The 19,035-nt window shown below is 47.0% G+C and overlaps 1 protein-coding gene across 3 annotated transcripts in view; it reads left to right on the top strand.

Moving 5' to 3' along the window:
• The window catches only part of CFAP69 (cilia and flagella associated protein 69), a 78,905-nt gene that overhangs the window by 32,185 nt on the left and 27,685 nt on the right, over positions 1 to 19,035 (top strand). For all 3 annotated transcript variants that reach the window (XM_088478621.1, XM_088478620.1, XM_088478622.1), the window contains 5 exons: positions 827 to 991; positions 1,728 to 1,846; positions 6,715 to 6,833; positions 10,614 to 10,695; positions 12,831 to 13,023. In XM_088478621.1, the coding sequence (XP_088334747.1) occupies positions 827 to 991; positions 1,728 to 1,846; positions 6,715 to 6,833; positions 10,614 to 10,695; positions 12,831 to 13,023 (678 nt within the window). The remainder of the gene's footprint in view (positions 1 to 826; positions 992 to 1,727; positions 1,847 to 6,714; positions 6,834 to 10,613; positions 10,696 to 12,830; positions 13,024 to 19,035) is intronic.

The raw sequence follows: 19,035 nt of genomic DNA, 5'->3' as shown, positions 1-19,035 counted from the left end.
TTTTCAAATAAACGAGCGCATGTTTTGTTCGCTCGTTCAGACATGGAGGCGTCAACAGACCGCAAGGAGCGTACGGTTCATTTGAATAGCCACCCCCTTTTTCTGAACGAGTGAGCGCTAATTGCGAGCGGCTCTGAATGAGGGCCAATGTGTATATAGACCAGTGGTCTCCAACGTTAATTGAGGTGTGAGCTAACAAACAAACAATTGAATGTAATTTAATGAAAATGAAAAAAAAAAATGTTTCATAGAAAATAAAAATGCATTTAATTATTACAGTGATATTGTTGTAGTTTGTAAATTAAAATGTAAGCACAGGCACATTTCACTGTTAATTACTGGAGGAAAGTACAGTAGAGGAGCAAAAGATAGCGGCAGGACTGCTGTGTGATTTTCCGGCAGGACTGGGCGGGAGTCACTTGCTCCGCGGCAGCGTAGATGCCGTGGGTGGAACCACGGGGAAGCACGTCAGGTGATTGAGGCTGCGTCAATCTTATGTGCTTCGCTGTGGATGAACCCATGGCGTCGATGCCACGGGGATGCCACACATCAGAGGTCACTTCCCCTGGTTGACTCGGCAGTACTACAGCTAGGTGAGCTACCAAAATTAAGGCCATAATTAAGGCCGCAAGCTACCGGTAGCTCGCGAGCTACAGGTTGGAGACCACTGCTATAGACTATTGGAAGCAAATGATTGGTTTGGTCGCTGTGGGTTACATTTCAATCTGAGAATTCACTGTATTGTTATTAAAATGTGTTTTATTTGTGGATTTGGCTTTACATTGCTTTATATTGATTTAAAATGACATTTGTTTTCTTTTATTAGATGGATTCTCTGGTCAGGGCAACTGTTTCCATGGTGCGGGTGGGCGGGGCAACAAGCACGCTCAGATGCGTTACAGCCTCAGACTTCTCAGGTCTATGGTGTCTGTAGGGGATGAGACTGTGAATCAAGACTTGTGCGACCAGGGAGCAATTAGTCAGCTCTTAGGTAATTCAAAACACCGTTCTTCACTCACAGCAATTATACTTAAGTGGGGGAAGGGCCTGCTGGGTATGTTATATATTAATTATGGTTACAGATATCGGTGATTTTGATTCTTTTATGTCTAGTATCCATTTTTTTTCATGGCAAAGTGCTATTCTAAAATAATCCAGACACGACGCATTTCAATGACCCTAACCTCACCCCCTAGTGCCTAAGCCTCACCTCCCCCTCCCCGCACCCTAAAACTAACACTCCCTCCCCGGTGCCTAACCCCAACCCTCCCCCTAGTGCCTTCCCCTAACCCTAACCTCCCCCTAATATCCCGATACTTACCTTCAGGATGCAGACAGTCGGGATACTGGTGCCGAGATCCCGACCTATCAGGATTTTGGCGCCAGTATTTACACTGTCGGCTACATCCCGAGACAGCCACATTGTGGTAACATTGATGAGAATGCAGCCTGTGAACTAACCAGAGACATTGCTGATGCACTCTAGTGATGTCACTGTTTCCTAGCGAATTGATAGGCTGCATTCTTATGACAGTTGGGTCGCAATATGGCTGCCTTCATGTTGTATAGGTGCAGATGCAAGTTACTCACACACATCTAATAATAAGATTTCCGCGCTACACACCATCTAATGACACTGGCACAAAGACTTTAGTCAAGAGTGTTTTCTGCTGGTGTGCAAATCCTCATATTCCATAAAAGCTGAATTGCTTATTTGTTTTGATCAGGAATGCTGAAACAAACCATGGCATGTGCTGACGGGAATGATGGCAGCGTCCTATTGGAATTGCAGTGTGACATCCTCTTCATCCTGTCCTCAGTGTGTGAGAGTGACCTCCACAGAAAGGTGTGCATTGTCTTTTATATCACCTGTCACATTCCCTTTATAATATTCAGTATCTATTTACAGTTATTTTATGATTTTTTTTACCATTAAGTAATATACATAAGTTGGTATGTTGTGTATTCATTTATGCAACACTGGTTATTTTACCAAGGGTTACACTTTGTTCTATCAGGACCTACTGGAGATAGCATCTGTATGTTTCTGGCATGGTAGTAAATAGGCACAATGACATACTGTATATACTGAGTAATGCAGGGTTGAACATATTCACTAGTAGATCAGAGAATGTATATACAAGATTTCACTATAAAGGCTGCAGCAAAACCATTAAAATTGCTTTGATCCTCATGATGTCCTGCTGCGTGTGTTACCACCTGCTGTGTCTCTGTGCGTCAAATTCCTTGTCAGTATGTTTTGTTTAGTGCTGGAGCAGATTCTTTGCCTTCGCACCGGACTGGGATTGTCCTATTGAACTGATGCCGGGAAAGACTACTCCTAGGGGTCACACATATCTTCTGTCCCTGCCTGTAACTAAGGCCATGTCCGAATATATTCGGGAGAATCTAGAAAAAGGTTTCATCAGACCTTCCACTTCACCGACTGGTGCAGGATTCTTCTTTGTGGCCAAGAAAGACGGAGGTCTCCGAGTCTGTATCGACCCTGTTTAGACTATCTAGGGTTAAACGATATCACAGTGAAGAATCGTTACCCTCTGCCTCTTATTACAGAATTATTCGACAGAGTCAAGGGGGCTACAGTATTCACAAAACTGGACTTGAGAGGGGCATGCAACCTCATCAGGATTCATTCAGGGGACGAATGGAAGACCGCTTTAAATTCCAGGGATGGATATTTTGAGTATCTGGTGATGCCTTTTGGCTTATGCAATGCCCCCGCGGTCTTCCAGGGATTCGTGAATGAGATCTTCAAAGATTTGCTTTACTCCTCAGTCATAGTGTATCTTGATGATATCTTGATCTTCTCTACTTCACTCAAGAAACATCGAGCCCGCGTAAAAGAAGTCTTATCCCGTTTGAGAAGGAATCAGTTATAGTCTAAAGTTGAGAAATGCGTCTTCGAGTTCCTTCTATCCCTTTCCTAGGTTACATCATCTCAGGGTCTTAATTGGAGATGGATCCGAAGAAGATACAGGCCATTATCGATTGGTCCCGACCTGCAGTTCAGAGGTTCCTACGGTTTTCCAACTTTTATCGACGATTTATCAAGGGCTTTTCCACCTTGGTGGCACCAATATCTGCATTGACCCGAAAAGGAGCTACCCCCTTTCAGTGGCCACCCGAAGCCGAAGCAGCCTTCCAACTACTAAAACAAGCTTTCATCACTACATCCATTCTAAGACAACCCAATGTGGAGAACCCTTTTTTGCTGGAGGTGGACGCCTCTTCCGAAGCAGTAGGAGCGGTACTTTCTCAGAGATTTGAGGATAACAAAATATATCCCTGTGCGTATTATTCTAAGAAATTTTCATCTGCAGAAAAGAACTACCCTATTGGAGAGCAGGAATTGTTAGCAGTTAAGCTTGCTTTTGAAGAGTGGCGATATTTACTTGAAGGTGCCAAGTACCCCATCACTGTGTACACTGATCACAAAGAATTTACTCTTTTTGAAGAATATTCAATGCATCAATCCTCGCCTAGCCCGATGGGCAATTTTCTTCTCCCGTTTTGAATTCAATCTAACCTTTCGCCCAGGATCACAGAATTTAAAAGCTGATGCACTGTCACGATCTTTCTCTTCCGAGAGTTCTGCCAAAAATCTTGTAGTAGCAACTGTCCTAGAGTCCAAAGTATTTGCTGCTACCAATATCCAGCCACCTCCAGGGAAGAGCTATGTAGTTCCAGACCTAAGGAAGCAACTTCTAACCTGGGCACATTCATCACGTTTATCCGGTCACGCCGGCACCCAAAAAACCCTAGAATTCCTTTGACGATTCTATTGGTGGCCTACCATGAGAACCGAAGTCACAGAATTCATTGCCACCTGCATCCAGTGTGCTTGACACAAGACTTCTTGACAAGCACCAGCGGGAGAGCTCAGACCCCTTTCCATCCCAACTCGTCCTTGGTCCCACTTGTCCATGGATTTTGTGACTGATCTGCCCTTCTCAAAAGGCTACACCACCATTTGGGTAGTGATAGACCGTTTCTCAAAGTTGGTACATTATATACCTCTCAAGAAATTGCCTTCCGCCCCTGAATTGGCTCAACTCTTCATTTCCCATATTTTTCGTCTACACGGATTACCAACTGAAATTGTGTCTGACCTCGTAGTCCAGTTCATGGCAAAGTTTTGAAGAGCTTTATGTTCAGCCCTGCAAGTCAAGTTAAAATTCTCCACAGCTTATCATCCGGATTCTCGATTCCGTTTTGGACAACTTCAGTACCTGTTGGACTGGAAGGGCCACGGCCCAGAAGAAAGATGTTGGGTGAAAGAAGGAGATGTCAACGCATCCTGTCAAAAAATGTCATTCCGAAAACCCAGAGAAACCCAAGAGGTTCCCAGAGGTCACCCATAAAGGAGGGGGTACTGTCATGACCAGGGCTGTGTGTGCTCGGGGGCCGCGGACCTCTCTGAGGCTCTCTACGGCCCTGATTATGACTCTGCTTGCTTCAGGATACAGCTAATATCGTTTACCTCCGTGTGCAGCAGTGCTTCTTCTGGCTCTCGCTCCCAGTTGGGATCCCTGCTAAAGTCCACGACATCTACGTCCCCTCCGGCTATCCAGTCACCTACAGTCGGTACCCACGTGCCTTTCTGGGTAAATGGCCGTCTGAGATGCTCACTATCTAACTGGCCACTCATGAGCAGTACTCCTCAAGCCTGCGTCCTTCCAGTATCAGAAAACAGTTCTTAAACCCACTCCTGATTCCACTCTGGGTCCAAGTCCGCAACCATCCTGGCGGCTCAGTCACGCCAGGCATCTCTTCCCATATGGTGCATTAAGGCTAGGTATATGAGGACATATCTGTAGGTTGCTTTGCTTTCTCCCTTCTGTCCAGTTCATTCCAAACCAGCTTAATGGGGCGTAAGTCTGCATACTGTGCTGGCCATTCCATGATTTGAAGCCTACCGTCTTGTTCTTTTCCTTGAAGTTAGTTCTAGCATAGAACCTGATTCAGTGATGGACGAAATGTTGATGTTACACGCAGTGGAGCGATTTTTATGCCACTGCGCATGCATCAAACCCGCACGTGCGGCGATGCATTAGCAATGGCGGTCGCACAGCAGATTTATTTGCAAAGTGAGTAATAAGTAGTCAGCGTTTGGGCGAGATAACGGGAGTGGTTAGTAAAACACAGGTGTGTCGGGACCGTTTTCTGGGTGTGCTCTGGGGAGGCTCTGCAAATTTGTTCACAGCAGGTCCCGGCATCTTAAGAGAGCCGCTCTGTCTGGGATAGCATAGGCTTACTCAGAGATTCGATGTGCCACTAATGTGCAACCAACGTTCCCGCATACGTGAGCGACGGATGTCAGACACCGGAGGTGAGTGCCTCAGGGCACAAAACAGAGGCATTAGCATGTTTTCTAAAAGTCTGCTGCGTATGGAATTGCAGTCGCGGCGGCATTTGCGTCTATGAGCCGTATTCAATTTGAGCTGAGCAGCGATACTTTTTCACGGGCCGGACTTTTCGCCTACTTCGCCCTGTTTTGCAGGCGGAAAAGTATTGCGCACGTGCCCGCGTATCCCCTTATTCAATTTGAAAGTACGCGAAAATGGGACCCGGCGAAACTGGAACAGGCGGAAAGTCCTGTCAGATTTGGGGAAATCAGCCTGACACTCCCCAAAAGATGCTCTGACATGGGGGTTCACTATGGTTACCCCCGATTTGGCTTGCTGGAGGGATTTGGTGTTTTTAAACGGGCTCAATAGCTGCTAAATAGCGTTTTTGTATAAGTGGTGCAGAATAGTATTCAGGAGTATTTTTTCCAGAAAATAACTTATCCCAGCAAATTTGGAGTACTTGAAAATGGGGGCCAGCATATTTAAAAGTTGCTAAAGTGAAGTTTAAAAAACCACCTGCCGCAAGCACCTGCAATCAAAAAAACACTTGGGGCATACTTGGGGACCCCCCAGAGTCAAGTTCGCTAGTTTTTAACTTTGTACCCCAACTTTTCGCCCCCTTTTTCAAAGTCATTTTATGGGATGTCCTTAAGTGGTTTTTTAAAAAAAATGTTGGACAGTTACCTTTGGGGGCTGCATGGGGGTTCCCGCAACGTTGCACCCCAAAACCCCAATTCTGCACTTTTTTTTCCTGCTATTCATAGGCGAAACTTTTTCGCCTAGTACATTGCATTGACTTTCCGCCTAGGCGAAAAATCTTTCAATTGAATACGGGGTAAAAGCAAAACAGGCGAAAATGACGTCATCGGCGAAAACTTTTCATCAAAAACATGTGAAAACGGCTTTTCGCTCCAAATTGAATACGGGCCTATATCTTTATCAGCCGAGTGGTATGTTTTGGGTCATTATCTTGCGGTAGGATGAACCTTTGATCAACTAGGCATAAACCAAAGGGTATTGCATGGCACTGCAAAATGCTTGGAATCCCTTTTGGTTCAGGATGAAAGTCATTCTGTGCAAGTCGCTGCCTCAGGATTCAGCGAAAGACCCCCAGGATATACACTTCCTGCCTGTATTTTTGAAATAACAATCATTTAAAAGACAAAAACAGGTTGGTTTTTGTATTTTAAATTATTGCCGCTGTAAAAAATACAAGCAGACTCGCTTCTCGCAGGCTATTACATAAGCCCACTTACGCTTGTCAGCTCTTCTATATGTTTATTGTTTGTAATGCTTTTTTGTTTCTGTTTTGTGTGTTGACTTCAAATATCTTGTTATTTCTCAGGATTTGTTTGGGTCAGAAGGGGCGGATGTGCTATTACAGCTCCTCAAGATGGACCCCTCTATGCTTCACAGTGGGTTAGGTCACAACAAACTCCTATTCTGCACACTCGACTGCATTTGGTAAGTATTAATAAAAAAAAATACCTTTTTAATGTAAGAATAATGGGAGTTTGTAAGGATTATTGACTAATCAAGATAATTACTAAAATAAAATAATAATGGGGTCATGATCCTTCCCAACGATATGTGAGTTGTTGCAGATAATATGAGTTCTTACAGATAATATTTGAAACCTCAGTATATAGATGAAGTAAACATGGGGTTAATGTAGGTAGATGTATGCTCTAGAGCAGGGGTCTTCGATCTTTTACACAGTGTGGGCCACATAAAAAAATTAAACGAAGCTCGAGGGCCACTAAGCTATATGCCACACAGTAGCACAATCTTGATTCACCCAATTCACATTACACCACATAGTCGTGTCCCTTATTCATGTATGACACACAGCAGTGCCCCTTTTACACAATGCTCACATTTGTGCCCCTTATACACAATGCCCACAGTAGTAGTGCCCTTACACATAATGCCCACAGCAGTAGTGCCCCTAATACAATGCTCACTGTAGTGGTGCCCCATTTGCAGTGCCCCCAGTAGTGGTAGTGCCCCATATGCCCCAGTAGAGGTAGTGCAGTGCCCCTTATGCAGTGCCCACAGTGGTAATGACTCTTATGTAGTGCCACCAGTAGTGGTAGTGCCCCTTATTCAGTGCCCCCAGTAGTGCTGTCCCTTATGTAGAGCCCACAGTGGTAATGACCCTTATGCAGTGTCCCAGTAGTGGTAGTGCCCCTTATGCAGTGTCCCCTACGCAATGCCCCCATTAGTGGTGCCCCAGTATTAGTGCCCCCAGTAGTAATGCCCCCAGTACTAGTGCCCCTAATAGAAATGCTCCCTAGTAGTAGTGCACCTAATAGTAATGCCCCCTAGTATTAGTGCCCCTAATAGTAATGTCCCCTAGTAGTAGTGCCCCCAATAGTAATACTCCTAGTAATAGTGCTCCTAATAGTAATGCCCCCTAGTAGTAGTGCCCCTAATAGAAATGCCCCCTAGTAGTAATGCCCCCTAGTATTAGTGCCCCTAAAAGTAATGCCCTCTAGTAGTAGTGCCCCCAATAGTAATACCCCTAGTAATAGAGCCCCTAATAGTAATGCCCCCTAGTAGTAGTGCCCCTAACAGAAATTCCCCCTAGTAGTAGTGAAGCCGCTTACAAAAAAAACAAACATCTACTTACCTTAAACTCCGCTCCCGTGGCTGCTGCCTCCGGTCCGCCCGGCTGCTCTTCTTTCTGAACTATGGGAGAGACGTCATGACATCTCTCCCATAGTGCACTGCAGGAGCCGGAAGCCGGAGCTCAGAAGAGAGCTTCAGCCTCTGGCTGGCGGTGCAGGTAGGGAGCCGGGCGCCCGCTGGTAACAAAATCTCAGAGGGCGCCTGGCAAATGAAGCCTGTTGGCTGGCCGCGGGGAACCGCTCCCCCCGGTCGGCGGGCCACCCGACAGAGCTCTGCGGGCCACAGGTTGAAGACCCCTGCTCTAGAGGCCCATTTTTGTCACCTCTGTTTATACAGAGATGTTTGAATGTCACAGACGGTCAATCACCTATGTTTTATGGCTGCTGCTAAAAGATTGCATATTGTCTCGGACGTGAAAGGAACATTTGGAGTCCCCCTGGCTGATTTTTGACCACCGGGACGCTGGATTCCCGCACCATATGTACCATAGTGGTCTAGTGGATCACGTGGTCGAGGCCGGTGTTCACTCTCAGCACCTCCGGTCTGTCCTCTAAGACCGGAGGTGAGACTGCCCAGCCATGGGCTACCGGAAGCGGTAACCAGCCTTACCTGTCCCGTGCGTCTGAGTTGCAGTCTGGGGTCCTCCGCGGGGCCTGCTAGCAAGGTCCCCGGGAGCCCCGCCGAAAGTACCAAGCGATGCTATGGAGTCGCGGTGCCCGGAGGGGCGATGGAGTGGCAGCACAGACTTCCTAATGACAGTCTGATGCTGCGCAGTAATAAAGATAAATAAAATTAGAAATCATAAAAATAAAACTTTGGGCTGCATAAGGCAGCCCAGTGTTATAAAAAGTGATCCGAGCTCCTGCTGGACACCAAGCAAATTGATTTGCCTCAGAGGCAGGGCTTAGGGAGGAGGGACCGTTGTATCCTGGCAGTTGAAAGCTTAACTGTTTGGTGTCCGGTCCTCCTATCCACCACCTACACCCCATGGTATCCCTATGGACCCAGAAGAAGAAAGATTGCATATTGGCCCTGATTCAGAGCCGGACGCTCTGACCAGAGCGCTCGCTCTGAATCAGGGCCCACCTCCATTAAAATGGAGCGTCCTCCTGGACATATTTTCCCAATTATTCATATAACCTATTCATGTTTCCTATGCATAAGTGCAGAACATCATGCTCTGTTTATTGAACTTTTTGTCATATCTCTAATATGTTTTAGTAGCATTAAAATATGCTCTGTAAATTATAATTATTAGAAATGTTTTTGAATATAAGGAAGAGTTAAAAAGTGATGAATGATTTGTGAAATTGTCAGTTCTTGGGGCTAAGGGCCTGATTCAGAGCTGCTCACTAGCAAGTGGCCGCTCGTTGCAGACGATGAGCGCTAATGTGTGCATGCGTGTAGTTCGCAGTGCACGTGCGCAAACTAGTACGAGCGATCGGAATTTGCTTGCTCGCCCTGCCATGACTGCCCAGTGGAATGAGTGACAGGAGAGGCCATTTGTGGGTGGTAACAGGGGCAGGGCAGTAGTAACGGGGGAGTGGAGCTGCGGACGCAGGCGTGCCAGAGTGTTTCAACGGCGTGTCAGAGGCGTGCATAATTAACAGGCAGCGTCATAGTACACGTCACCTGGTTGATTTTTACACTGAACTGCTCGCAGTGCTTGCGGTAGGGTACAGTCATCCGCAAGCGCTACGGTCAGATCCGATGGTTCCCGATGTTACGACTTCCTAGAGATGACGTACGCAAGTGGGCGGCTAAAGACAGGCTGGTGGGCGTCTATAAACACAAAGTGATCGCTCGCCAAGACATAGTGGGTGTGCTTATGTCTTGCTGTGCGAGCGGATGCCTTGACGTCACTTAGCTGAATTTCCATACGCTGGGAGCGAGCGGCCGCATCTAGCGAGCGGGTCTGAATCAGGTCCTAAGTCTTTCTACTAATACTAGCTAATACTTATAGCAGGGGTGGGCAGACGTTTGGACTCAGTGATTTACTTTTAAAGCCAAACATCTTCTGTGATCTACCAAGCATCTATATTTGCTCGCGCCGTAGGCGCATGCCTGAAAAAGGGGGTGTGGTGGCCCAAATAGGGGGTATGACTTCGAAGCAAAGGGCGTTGTGACTGTCCTGGTGAAATCATTCATTGGCCTCCACAGTGAAAAAATGTATCACTTTGGCCCCAACAGAAAAACAAAAAACACTGACTCTCACAGCAAAAAAATCCAAACACAATGCCCCCCCACAGGAAAAAAAAACACAACACTGTCACATACAAAATAAAACATACATTTAATTTCCCCAGCCCACGACAGAATACTGACCTACCTCATAGAGAGGCGTTCCAGGTCCCTCCCTGCCCTCAGTCGTGGGCGACACCAGCAGTCCAGCAGCAGCCACGGTTCAGGCCCGCCAGTCTTGATCAGTCCACTCCAGGGTTCAGTATTGCTCCCCCTTTTTGGGTTTGACGCCTTAGAGCTACCCATTTACGGGGACATGTTCCTTGTGCCTCAGTGGTGTCAGTATTCTCTCTCTGGGTCTTATTAGAAAAGGCATGCTTTTTATTAACCTGTTGTGTCTTTTTAATTATTTTTTATTTTGTTTATTTTAAGGTCTTGTATTGTAGGATGTTTTCCCTTAGAAGACTATTTCCTTGAACAGAAGGGCATGTTTATCATTTTGGATTTATTAGCAGTAAGTATATTAAAAGGGTTTATTTGTAGCCCTTTTACATTAATCAGAACTACTCTAAGTATTAAAGACTTATTTCAATAACAAAATGAGAATTCAGTTATGGGTGGAACATTCGATGTAAAACGCAGTCACAAAAGTTCACTCAATCTGAAGTCCAGCAATCAGGCTCTCCGGCACGTTTCCTGGCAACCTGTTCCCCTACCAATGAAACGCTTACCCCTGGCAGTAGGACCGCAGAAAGTGCGGCAGATACCTATAGACTATATACTCCTGCTGACCTGATTATATACCAGACGGCAATATATTCTCCACCAACTACCTGCCACCAGCTGGAGCAAGACCTGTGCCAGACATTGATGGCCCCTGCGCATGGTCTGAGCACCAAACTCAGGATAAATTGTATTAAGAAAATGGAAATTAGATTCTGGTTGCTAAGGGCAACAACAATTTTCATAAATGTCCTCCTCTGTGTTTAGTCTTCTACAACTTCCAGGACATAATATTTTATCATCCAAGGCAAATTGCCAAACTGCTCCCATCTACCTCTGCTTCCATATATACACATTGCATAGTAAGATAAACTCATAATCAGAAGTTATATAAGGTAACAAGACCCCTCATTGTGTAAATGTATTCAACTCAAACGTATTCGTATAATCAAAAGTATGGTCTTGATACAAGTGTCAAGCGCCTGAAGCCAGGACATGACGGCTTGCTGAACTTCACTGTTGGTTGCGAATCGCCTTCCACTCAGGTGCTTCTTCAATGGTCCACAGAGATTGAAATTACTCGGTGCCAGGTCAGGGGTGTAGGGAAGATGGTCCAGTACCTCCCAATGGAAGCGCCATAACAAATCATGTGTGGTTCGCTGAGTGTGGCCTGGCGTTATCAAAGGCAGTGCACCAAATCCAAACCTGTTTCCGTAACATGACGTTATCACCGTACACCTCAACAAGATGGCGATAACTTTCAGTTGCTGATGTGCCTTTAGACTCAGAAATCTGATCACACTACGCACCGCAATGTGTGACCATGTGTCCGCCAGCCCCGCCATCTTACACCTGATGTTGGGACAGTATAACTGGAATGGGTATGAAATTCCCGTCAGCAGCAGCCCGACAGGAGCAGAGTGCGAAGCAGCGGAAGCCCGACAGCGCTGGAAATCCCGATCGTGGATAGGTGAGTATCCACTAACCTAACCCCCCTAACCTTAACCCTCCTTAGGGGTGCCTAACCCTAACTTCCCCCCCTAGTGCCTAAACCTAATCCCCCCTCTAAGTGCCTAACCCTAACCACCCCCTTCCCCGCTGCCTAAACCTAAGTCCCCCGGGGGGGGTGCCTAACCCTAAATCCCCCCCGGGGGTGCCTAACCCTAACCCTCCCTCCCCCTAGCCTAACCCTAACCCTCCCGGGGGGGTGCCTAACCCCAAGTCCCCCCCCGGGAGCCCTAAACCTAACCCTCCCCCCCCGCGGCTGTCTCACTACGATCGTGATGCCGGGCGCCGGTCTCCCGGTTTCGGGGAAATGCGGGCGTCTGCATCTAGACACCCGGCATTTCACTCTTGCCGGGATAAGACAGTCGGGAAGCCGGCTGCCAGTATTTAGGCAGTCGGCTTCCCGATTGCTTCCCATATAACTGATATGAGGCGCAGTCTAATGGCTGTGAGGGGAAGCAGTGGTCTACCTGCTCTGGTCTGGTGGGAAATTAGAAAGAAAAAGAGAACATTACATACGTGAGAGGTCTTGTTACCTTACTTATTGAACCACCCTCTTATATAAAGCTGCAAGTCCCATGTTTTGCATGGTGTCTGCTGGTCATATAATAAGATTATGATACATAATACAGTTGTGAATTTCACCTGCTTGTGGTGTTCAAGCGACATCTTAATAATGAAGAATTAGGCCTCCTGCTGCTTTGCTTTAGCAGAACAATGTGTTCTGTGCCCCCAAAACTTGTGGCCAAGCAGCAGCCTCGTTTGACTGGCCCTAACCCTCCTATTCATACAAGTCATTGTAAATCCATCATATGGTGTATGCAAATGACAGAGCTTTGCAGGTGGAATGTCTCATATAATACATGTATTCCCAGCTGGACAGCCAGCCTCCCTGACATGGCAGATTTCCTTTCTCCACAGCTGAATCTGAAGAGCCTGACCAATCTGGTGCTCGGAATACTGGTGGAATTCTGTGATAATCCGAAAACCATTTCACATATTACAACGTGGCGGGGGAAGAATAATGAGACAGCCCCAAAACTGCTTGTCCAGTTGTGGAAGCAAGAAGAGGAGGAACTGGGTGTGAAAAGAGATAACTATGGACGTATCATTGGTTAGTATGGGGTGCTGGCTAAATAGTGACTTTAGGATAGTAGTTGATTACAAGCAGACGATAAACTCATGTATTCTCTTACCGTGAATTAACATTCTCATATTCAATACTCATCAGAAACGTAGGCCCCGATTCTGAGTCCCCGTCACACAATTTCCTATATGATATTTTATCGCATACTGTCCCTGGGGCGCCTACACATTTTTATGAAAATGCGCTGGATTCAGAGTCATTCGCATATCAGCCGTTTCTGGTCAGCAAAAATTCTAACGCAGGCAAGAGAAGTGTTATGTGGGTGTATTGGGGTGTGCATGCATTGTGTAGGCCAAATTCAGACGGCACTCCTGTACATAGTATGGGGTAGGTGTAAGTGCTGATGATAGTGATGCAGGGGTGTATTTATAATGGGTGCAGGGTGTGCGGTCCAGGGGGGTCCACACCGCACACCCTGCACCCATATTATACTTACCATTCCGGAGTCCCTCTTCGTAGTCGGTGTCAGAGCTGTAAAATACGCCTGGCAAATTGCGCATGCGCAGTATGGAAAACACCGGGAAAATGGGTGCCGTGCCATTTTCCCGGTGACTTGCGAAAGCGCTGTAAACTCTGGGCACAGACTAGTGCCCAGAGTCTACCACTGCTGCCCTGCGCTCAGTTCGCTGCCAGCTGCCAGAGAGAGGAGGCGGCCCTGGACGAAGACTGCACACGGGTCCCCTCCTCTCTAGGAACACCCCTGTAGTGTTGATGATGCTCTTGTGATTAGAGCAGTGGGACAGTGGGATCGCAAAGAGCCTGTGTCTCAGATACGGACGCATGGTATGGCTAGCACACTTATTGTATTATGGAGCTGATCCAGACACGCTCGCTCGTATGCATCGCAATGCTCGTGCGCAAACCACTGCGAAAGATCAGAATGCGTTCGCTCGTTGCCCATAGACAGCCCAGCAGAGAGAGTGACAGGAGAGGCCGTTTGTGGGTGGTGACAGGGGAAGACCACTAGAGATGGGGGAGTGGAGGTGCGAACGCAGGCGTGCCTGAGTGTTGCAACGCTGTTTCAAAGGCATGCATAATTAAAAGGCAGCGTCATAGCACACATCACTTGGTGGGATTTCACACTGAAGTGATCGCAGTGCTTGCGGCAGGGTATAGTCAACCTCAAGCGCTGCGATCGCATCAATGTACCAATGTTTTCATGCAGTTCCAGGAGATGACGTGCGCAGGTGGGCGTCTTATGAATAGCTGGTGGGCGTCTACATACACTAAGTGATCGCACACCAAGACATAGTGGGTGTGCTAATGCCTTGCCGTGTGATCGCCTGCCTTGCTGGGCGTGTGCTGGATTTGCATATGCAGGCTGCGAGTGAACGCATCTAGCGAGCGGGTCTGAATGAGCTCCTATGTTCGCAGTGGTTATCTCAGAGCATGACTCAGAATCAGGATCTATGGACCTCATTCAGAGTCGGTCGAAGCGGCCGCACGGTACGGGAAAAGGGGCCAGATATGTAAATGATTCCCTCGCAAGTTGCGTCCCTAAGTTCTGATCGTCTGCTGGCCGACCAAGGGGAGGAAGCGGCCGGAATCCAAAAAAATACGCCCCCTTCTCGTACGCATTACACGTCATCTCCGGCCATATAAGGATTAATCGTGACCATCGAGAACTATCGGAACTGGTCGTAGAGCTTAAGGTTGACCATACCCTCTCTTAAGCTCTACAATCATGTCAGTGTAAAAACCTCCCATGTCACATGTGCCATGACGCTACTTTGCTAATTATGCACTCCCATAAAACGCCGTTCGCATAATTAGGCACGCCTGCGTTCAGATCTCCACTCCCCGTTTTCAAGCACCTTCCCATGTTACCACCCACAAACGCCTCAATCTGTCATTCAAACTACCGACCTGGCTGTGCTCAAGGAGAGAGAAATTTCTGATCGTAGCGGCTAGTTTGCGCACGCGCATTGCGAACTTTACTCATGCGCAGTATAGCGAACATCGGTGGCATACGACCGTGCGGCCGCTTTGACCGACTCTGAATGAGGTCCTATATGTGTAACATTTTATATCATCCCAGCCAACTGTTACAGAAATAAGTATTTCAGCGCTTTGAACCCGTCTCTTCCTTTTCCAACCGCTATTACCTGCCTAATGCTAACAGTAGCGTTGTGTTAGGAGACAGAGGGCCTGATTCAGACCCGGACGCTATTTGCGGCCGCTCGCTCTCAAAAAGGGGCCGGATATTTAAATTGAGTGCTCGCTCTTTGCGGTGTGAGGACGCCTCTATGTCTGTGAGAGCGTCCGCTAAATGCGCTCGCTATTTTTTCAAGACGCCCATTTGCCGTTCGCAAATCACGTCATCTGTTTTTATTAGATTAATCGGGAACATCGAACGGCATCTGAACTGCTCGCAGCGCTTGAGGTAGGAATTACTTCCCACAATCACTGCGAGCAGTTCAGGCTACAAGACAACCAAGTGACGTGATCGATGACGCTCCTTTACTAATTATGCACTCCCATTAAACGCCCTTTTGACCGTTGGGCACGCCTGCGTTCGCACAACCACTCCCCCGTTTTCAAGCACCTTCCCCCGTTACCACCCACAAACGGCACTTTCTGTCACTCAAAATAGCAGCTCCTCTGTGTTTTATGAGCGCACGATTTCCGACCGCAATGACTGGTTTGCGCATGTGCATTGCGAACCATACGCATGCGCAGTTGTGCGGCCATCGCTCAGAACGAGCATGCGGACGCTTACGAGCGGGTCTGGATCAGGCCCAGATTCAGCAGCTTAAGAGTGGTCTCAAAAGAGATAGATTACTCCTTTCATTGTATCTTTAGGGAAAGGATAGAAAATGTAGTAACAGTCCCATTCTTTTTATATATAAACATAACATTGTTTGATGTTTTGTGTAGTTGTATGTGGGGGTCACAGAGCCACCGTGTAATGGAAGCACATACAAGTAAATGATGTACATACCGTGTTTCCCCGATAATAAGACCTACCCCGAAAATAAGACCTACCCTTAATTTTGAAACCCGGTCCAAATTAAGCCCTACCCTGAAAATAAGACCTACCTGAACTCATTTTCAGCTGGGAACGCTGCAGAGACCAGCGTTCCCAGTCATGCAGTGCACAGGTGACGTCATGACGTCACCCGCGCGCTGAGGATCCTGTGCGGCCGTGCCTGCTGGATCATGTTAGATCCAGTCAGCGCGCAGGTGAGAGCAACATCCCGGACGGCGGCGAGTCAGGTAAGTGCACTGCAATAAGAGACACTGCTACAGGGAGGGACCTGCATAAGTGGCACTTCCACAAGGGGGCCTGCAAGGGGGGGGGGGGCATGCATAAGTGGCACTTCCACAAGGGGGGGGCATGCATAAGGGGCACTTCTGCAAGGGGGGGGCCTGCATAAGGGGCACTTCTGCAAGGGGGCCTGCAAGGGGGTGGCCTGCATATGGGACACTTCTGCAAGGGGGGGGCCTGCATAAGGGCACTGCTGTCAAAATTAATATAAGACCTACCCCGAAAATAAGCCCTATGGTGTTTTTGTTAACAAAAAAAAAAATAAGACAGTGTCTTATTATCGGGGAAACACGGTATGTGTAAACGATGGTTGGCAGAGATCTAGAAAGATGAGCAGTCAGAGGTACTTACCAACACAATTCCTTATCTCTTTTTATACAAGGAGAATTGCACTAAAAAAATATTTCCCTAGTCAATCCCTCTTTTCTGAAATATTGTTACCGCTGAGATTCTAACTCTGGAGCTCCACAGTGCAGTAGGTACTGCAGCCGGCCACAGCAATTGGCACTTCAGAAATGGTGACAGCCAAGAGACGTTTCATTGTACATTCAGATCATTGCAACTAATTAGACAGACTGCTGCGATGTGGAATCCCCGGTTCCACATGTCTATACTCCTGAACCCAGGGTGAGACTATCTTCGTTCATCAGTACCTATAACCGTGTGTGTGCGAGGCTGCCTTCTGTATGCGCCAGAACATGACACATCCGCCTTAGTGAGCCATGCAGTCGCTCATGATTGTGAGCCAACATTCTATAAACATGGCTGATGTTACATGTCTCATATGCTGATTACACTGAACCAAATGCACTCGCGATTTATTGCAGGCTTACAGCGATATTTACAGACGCATACTTACCTGTTCCTAAGAGACATATTCATGTGTATTGTGGCATACTAGAACCCTTGTTCAGATTAATGATAGCACCCTTAAGAAAGGGTTATGTGTCTCATGTTCTGTCAATTGAGCTATACTTTGAAACTTAGAGGTACATTTACTAAAGTGAGAGTTTTTAGAAGTGGAGATGTTGCCCATAGCAACCAATCAGATTCTAGCTATTATCTTCTAGAAGGTGCTAGTTAAATGTTAAGTAAAATCTGATTGGTTGCTATGGGCAACAACTCCACTTCTAAAAACTCTCACTTTAGTAAATATATCGCTTACAGTAAGTTGTTTTTTATTTGGAACTTGTGTACAGCAATGTTCATTTACAGCAGTGCAATTGTGGTTTTGCGACTATGTGGCTATTTTTGCACAACTTGTGTACACGGAAGTGCATGGACTTGAATGACAATATGGTATATTATTGCAGGCGTGCACTATTTGCACCTTCTGGGCTTTCTTTGCTAAGTGCAGGCTAGGCACAGTAATGCCCTAGTTATGGAGTACTGTTATAGGATTAGATTATGTACATTAGATCCAAGGGGTGGCAGAGGTGCGCCAGGCACAGAGCTCACTGTTTAGCAGGTGCTGCAGAGCATTTTTCTACCCATAAAAGGTAGAAAAATATTCATCCTATAATTTTGGTATCCTTGATACATACTTTATAATGGAATTCGCATGCCTGACTATTGTTATTAAAACATTAAAATACAGAAAACTGACAAGGCATTTAGGCAGTTGTCCGGCGGTTCAAATCCCGATGCTAAAAGACCGGCAGTGAAGATCCCGACAGGTATTTTATGTATTTACTAACCTATCCCCCCCCCCTAACCCTCCCTTAGGGGTGCCTAACCCTAACCTCCCCCCAAGTGCCTAACCCTAACCCCCTCCTGTAAGTGCCTAAACCTAAGTCTCCCGGGGGGGTGCCTAACCCTAACATCCCCCCCGGGGGTGCCTAAACCCCCTAGCCTAACCCTCACGGGGGGGAGCCCCTAACCATCCCCCCCGCGCCCGCCGCCCGGCTTACCTTCAATCGGTATGTCGGGCTCCCGGCATAGGTAAAATTACAGGCGTCGGGATTTCGACGCCTGTCATTAGACCCCTGCCGGGATTAGACAGTTGGGAAGCCGGCGGTCGGCATTTCGACCGTCGGCTTCCTGACTGCATCCCGATGTCCCATCACTTTCATAATTTATTTACGAAAAAGAAATGTAAACATTGAAATTAATGAAGGTTATTATCCTACGATGGTAATAGAATTAATTTAACCATGTGCATTTCCAGCAAGACTTGTAAACCCACAAAAGGTTGCACAGGGTTTATTTATGGTCACCGTTCGAAAACATGTTGTGGGCACACTCTTTGTAAAGGGAGGTATAGAATTTGAAATATGTGTTAATTACCTTTAATGTCTGCTGTGTATGGCTTACCATGAGTGAGCTGTGAATGTTTTATAAGTACACAAATAAAAGCTAAAGAACAGAGGACCTCATTCAGAGTCGGTCGTTGCGGCCGCACGGTCGTAAGGTAAAAGGGGCCGGATATGCAAATGAAGCGCTCGCAAGTTACGTCGTTAAGATGGGATCGTTAGCTGGACGTGCGAGGGGAGGATGCGGCCGTAAGACTAAAAATACGCCCCCTTCTCGTTCGCATTACACGTCATCTCCGGGCATATAAGGATTAATCGAGACTATCGGGAACCATCAGAGCTGGTCGTAGAGCTTAAGGTTGACCATACCCTCTCTTAAGCACTACGATCTAGTCAGTGTAAAAACCTCCCATGTCACATGTGCCATGATACTACTTAGTTAATTATGCACTCCCATTA

The sequence above is a fragment of the Taudactylus pleione genome, unplaced genomic scaffold (genome assembly GCF_031769625.1).
Source record: "Taudactylus pleione unplaced genomic scaffold, aTauple2 ptg000216l, whole genome shotgun sequence".
Classification (NCBI taxonomy): Eukaryota; Metazoa; Chordata; class Amphibia; order Anura; family Myobatrachidae; genus Taudactylus; species Taudactylus pleione.
Note: the sequence above shows the minus strand (reverse complement) of the source record. Positions and strands in the feature narration are given on the sequence as shown.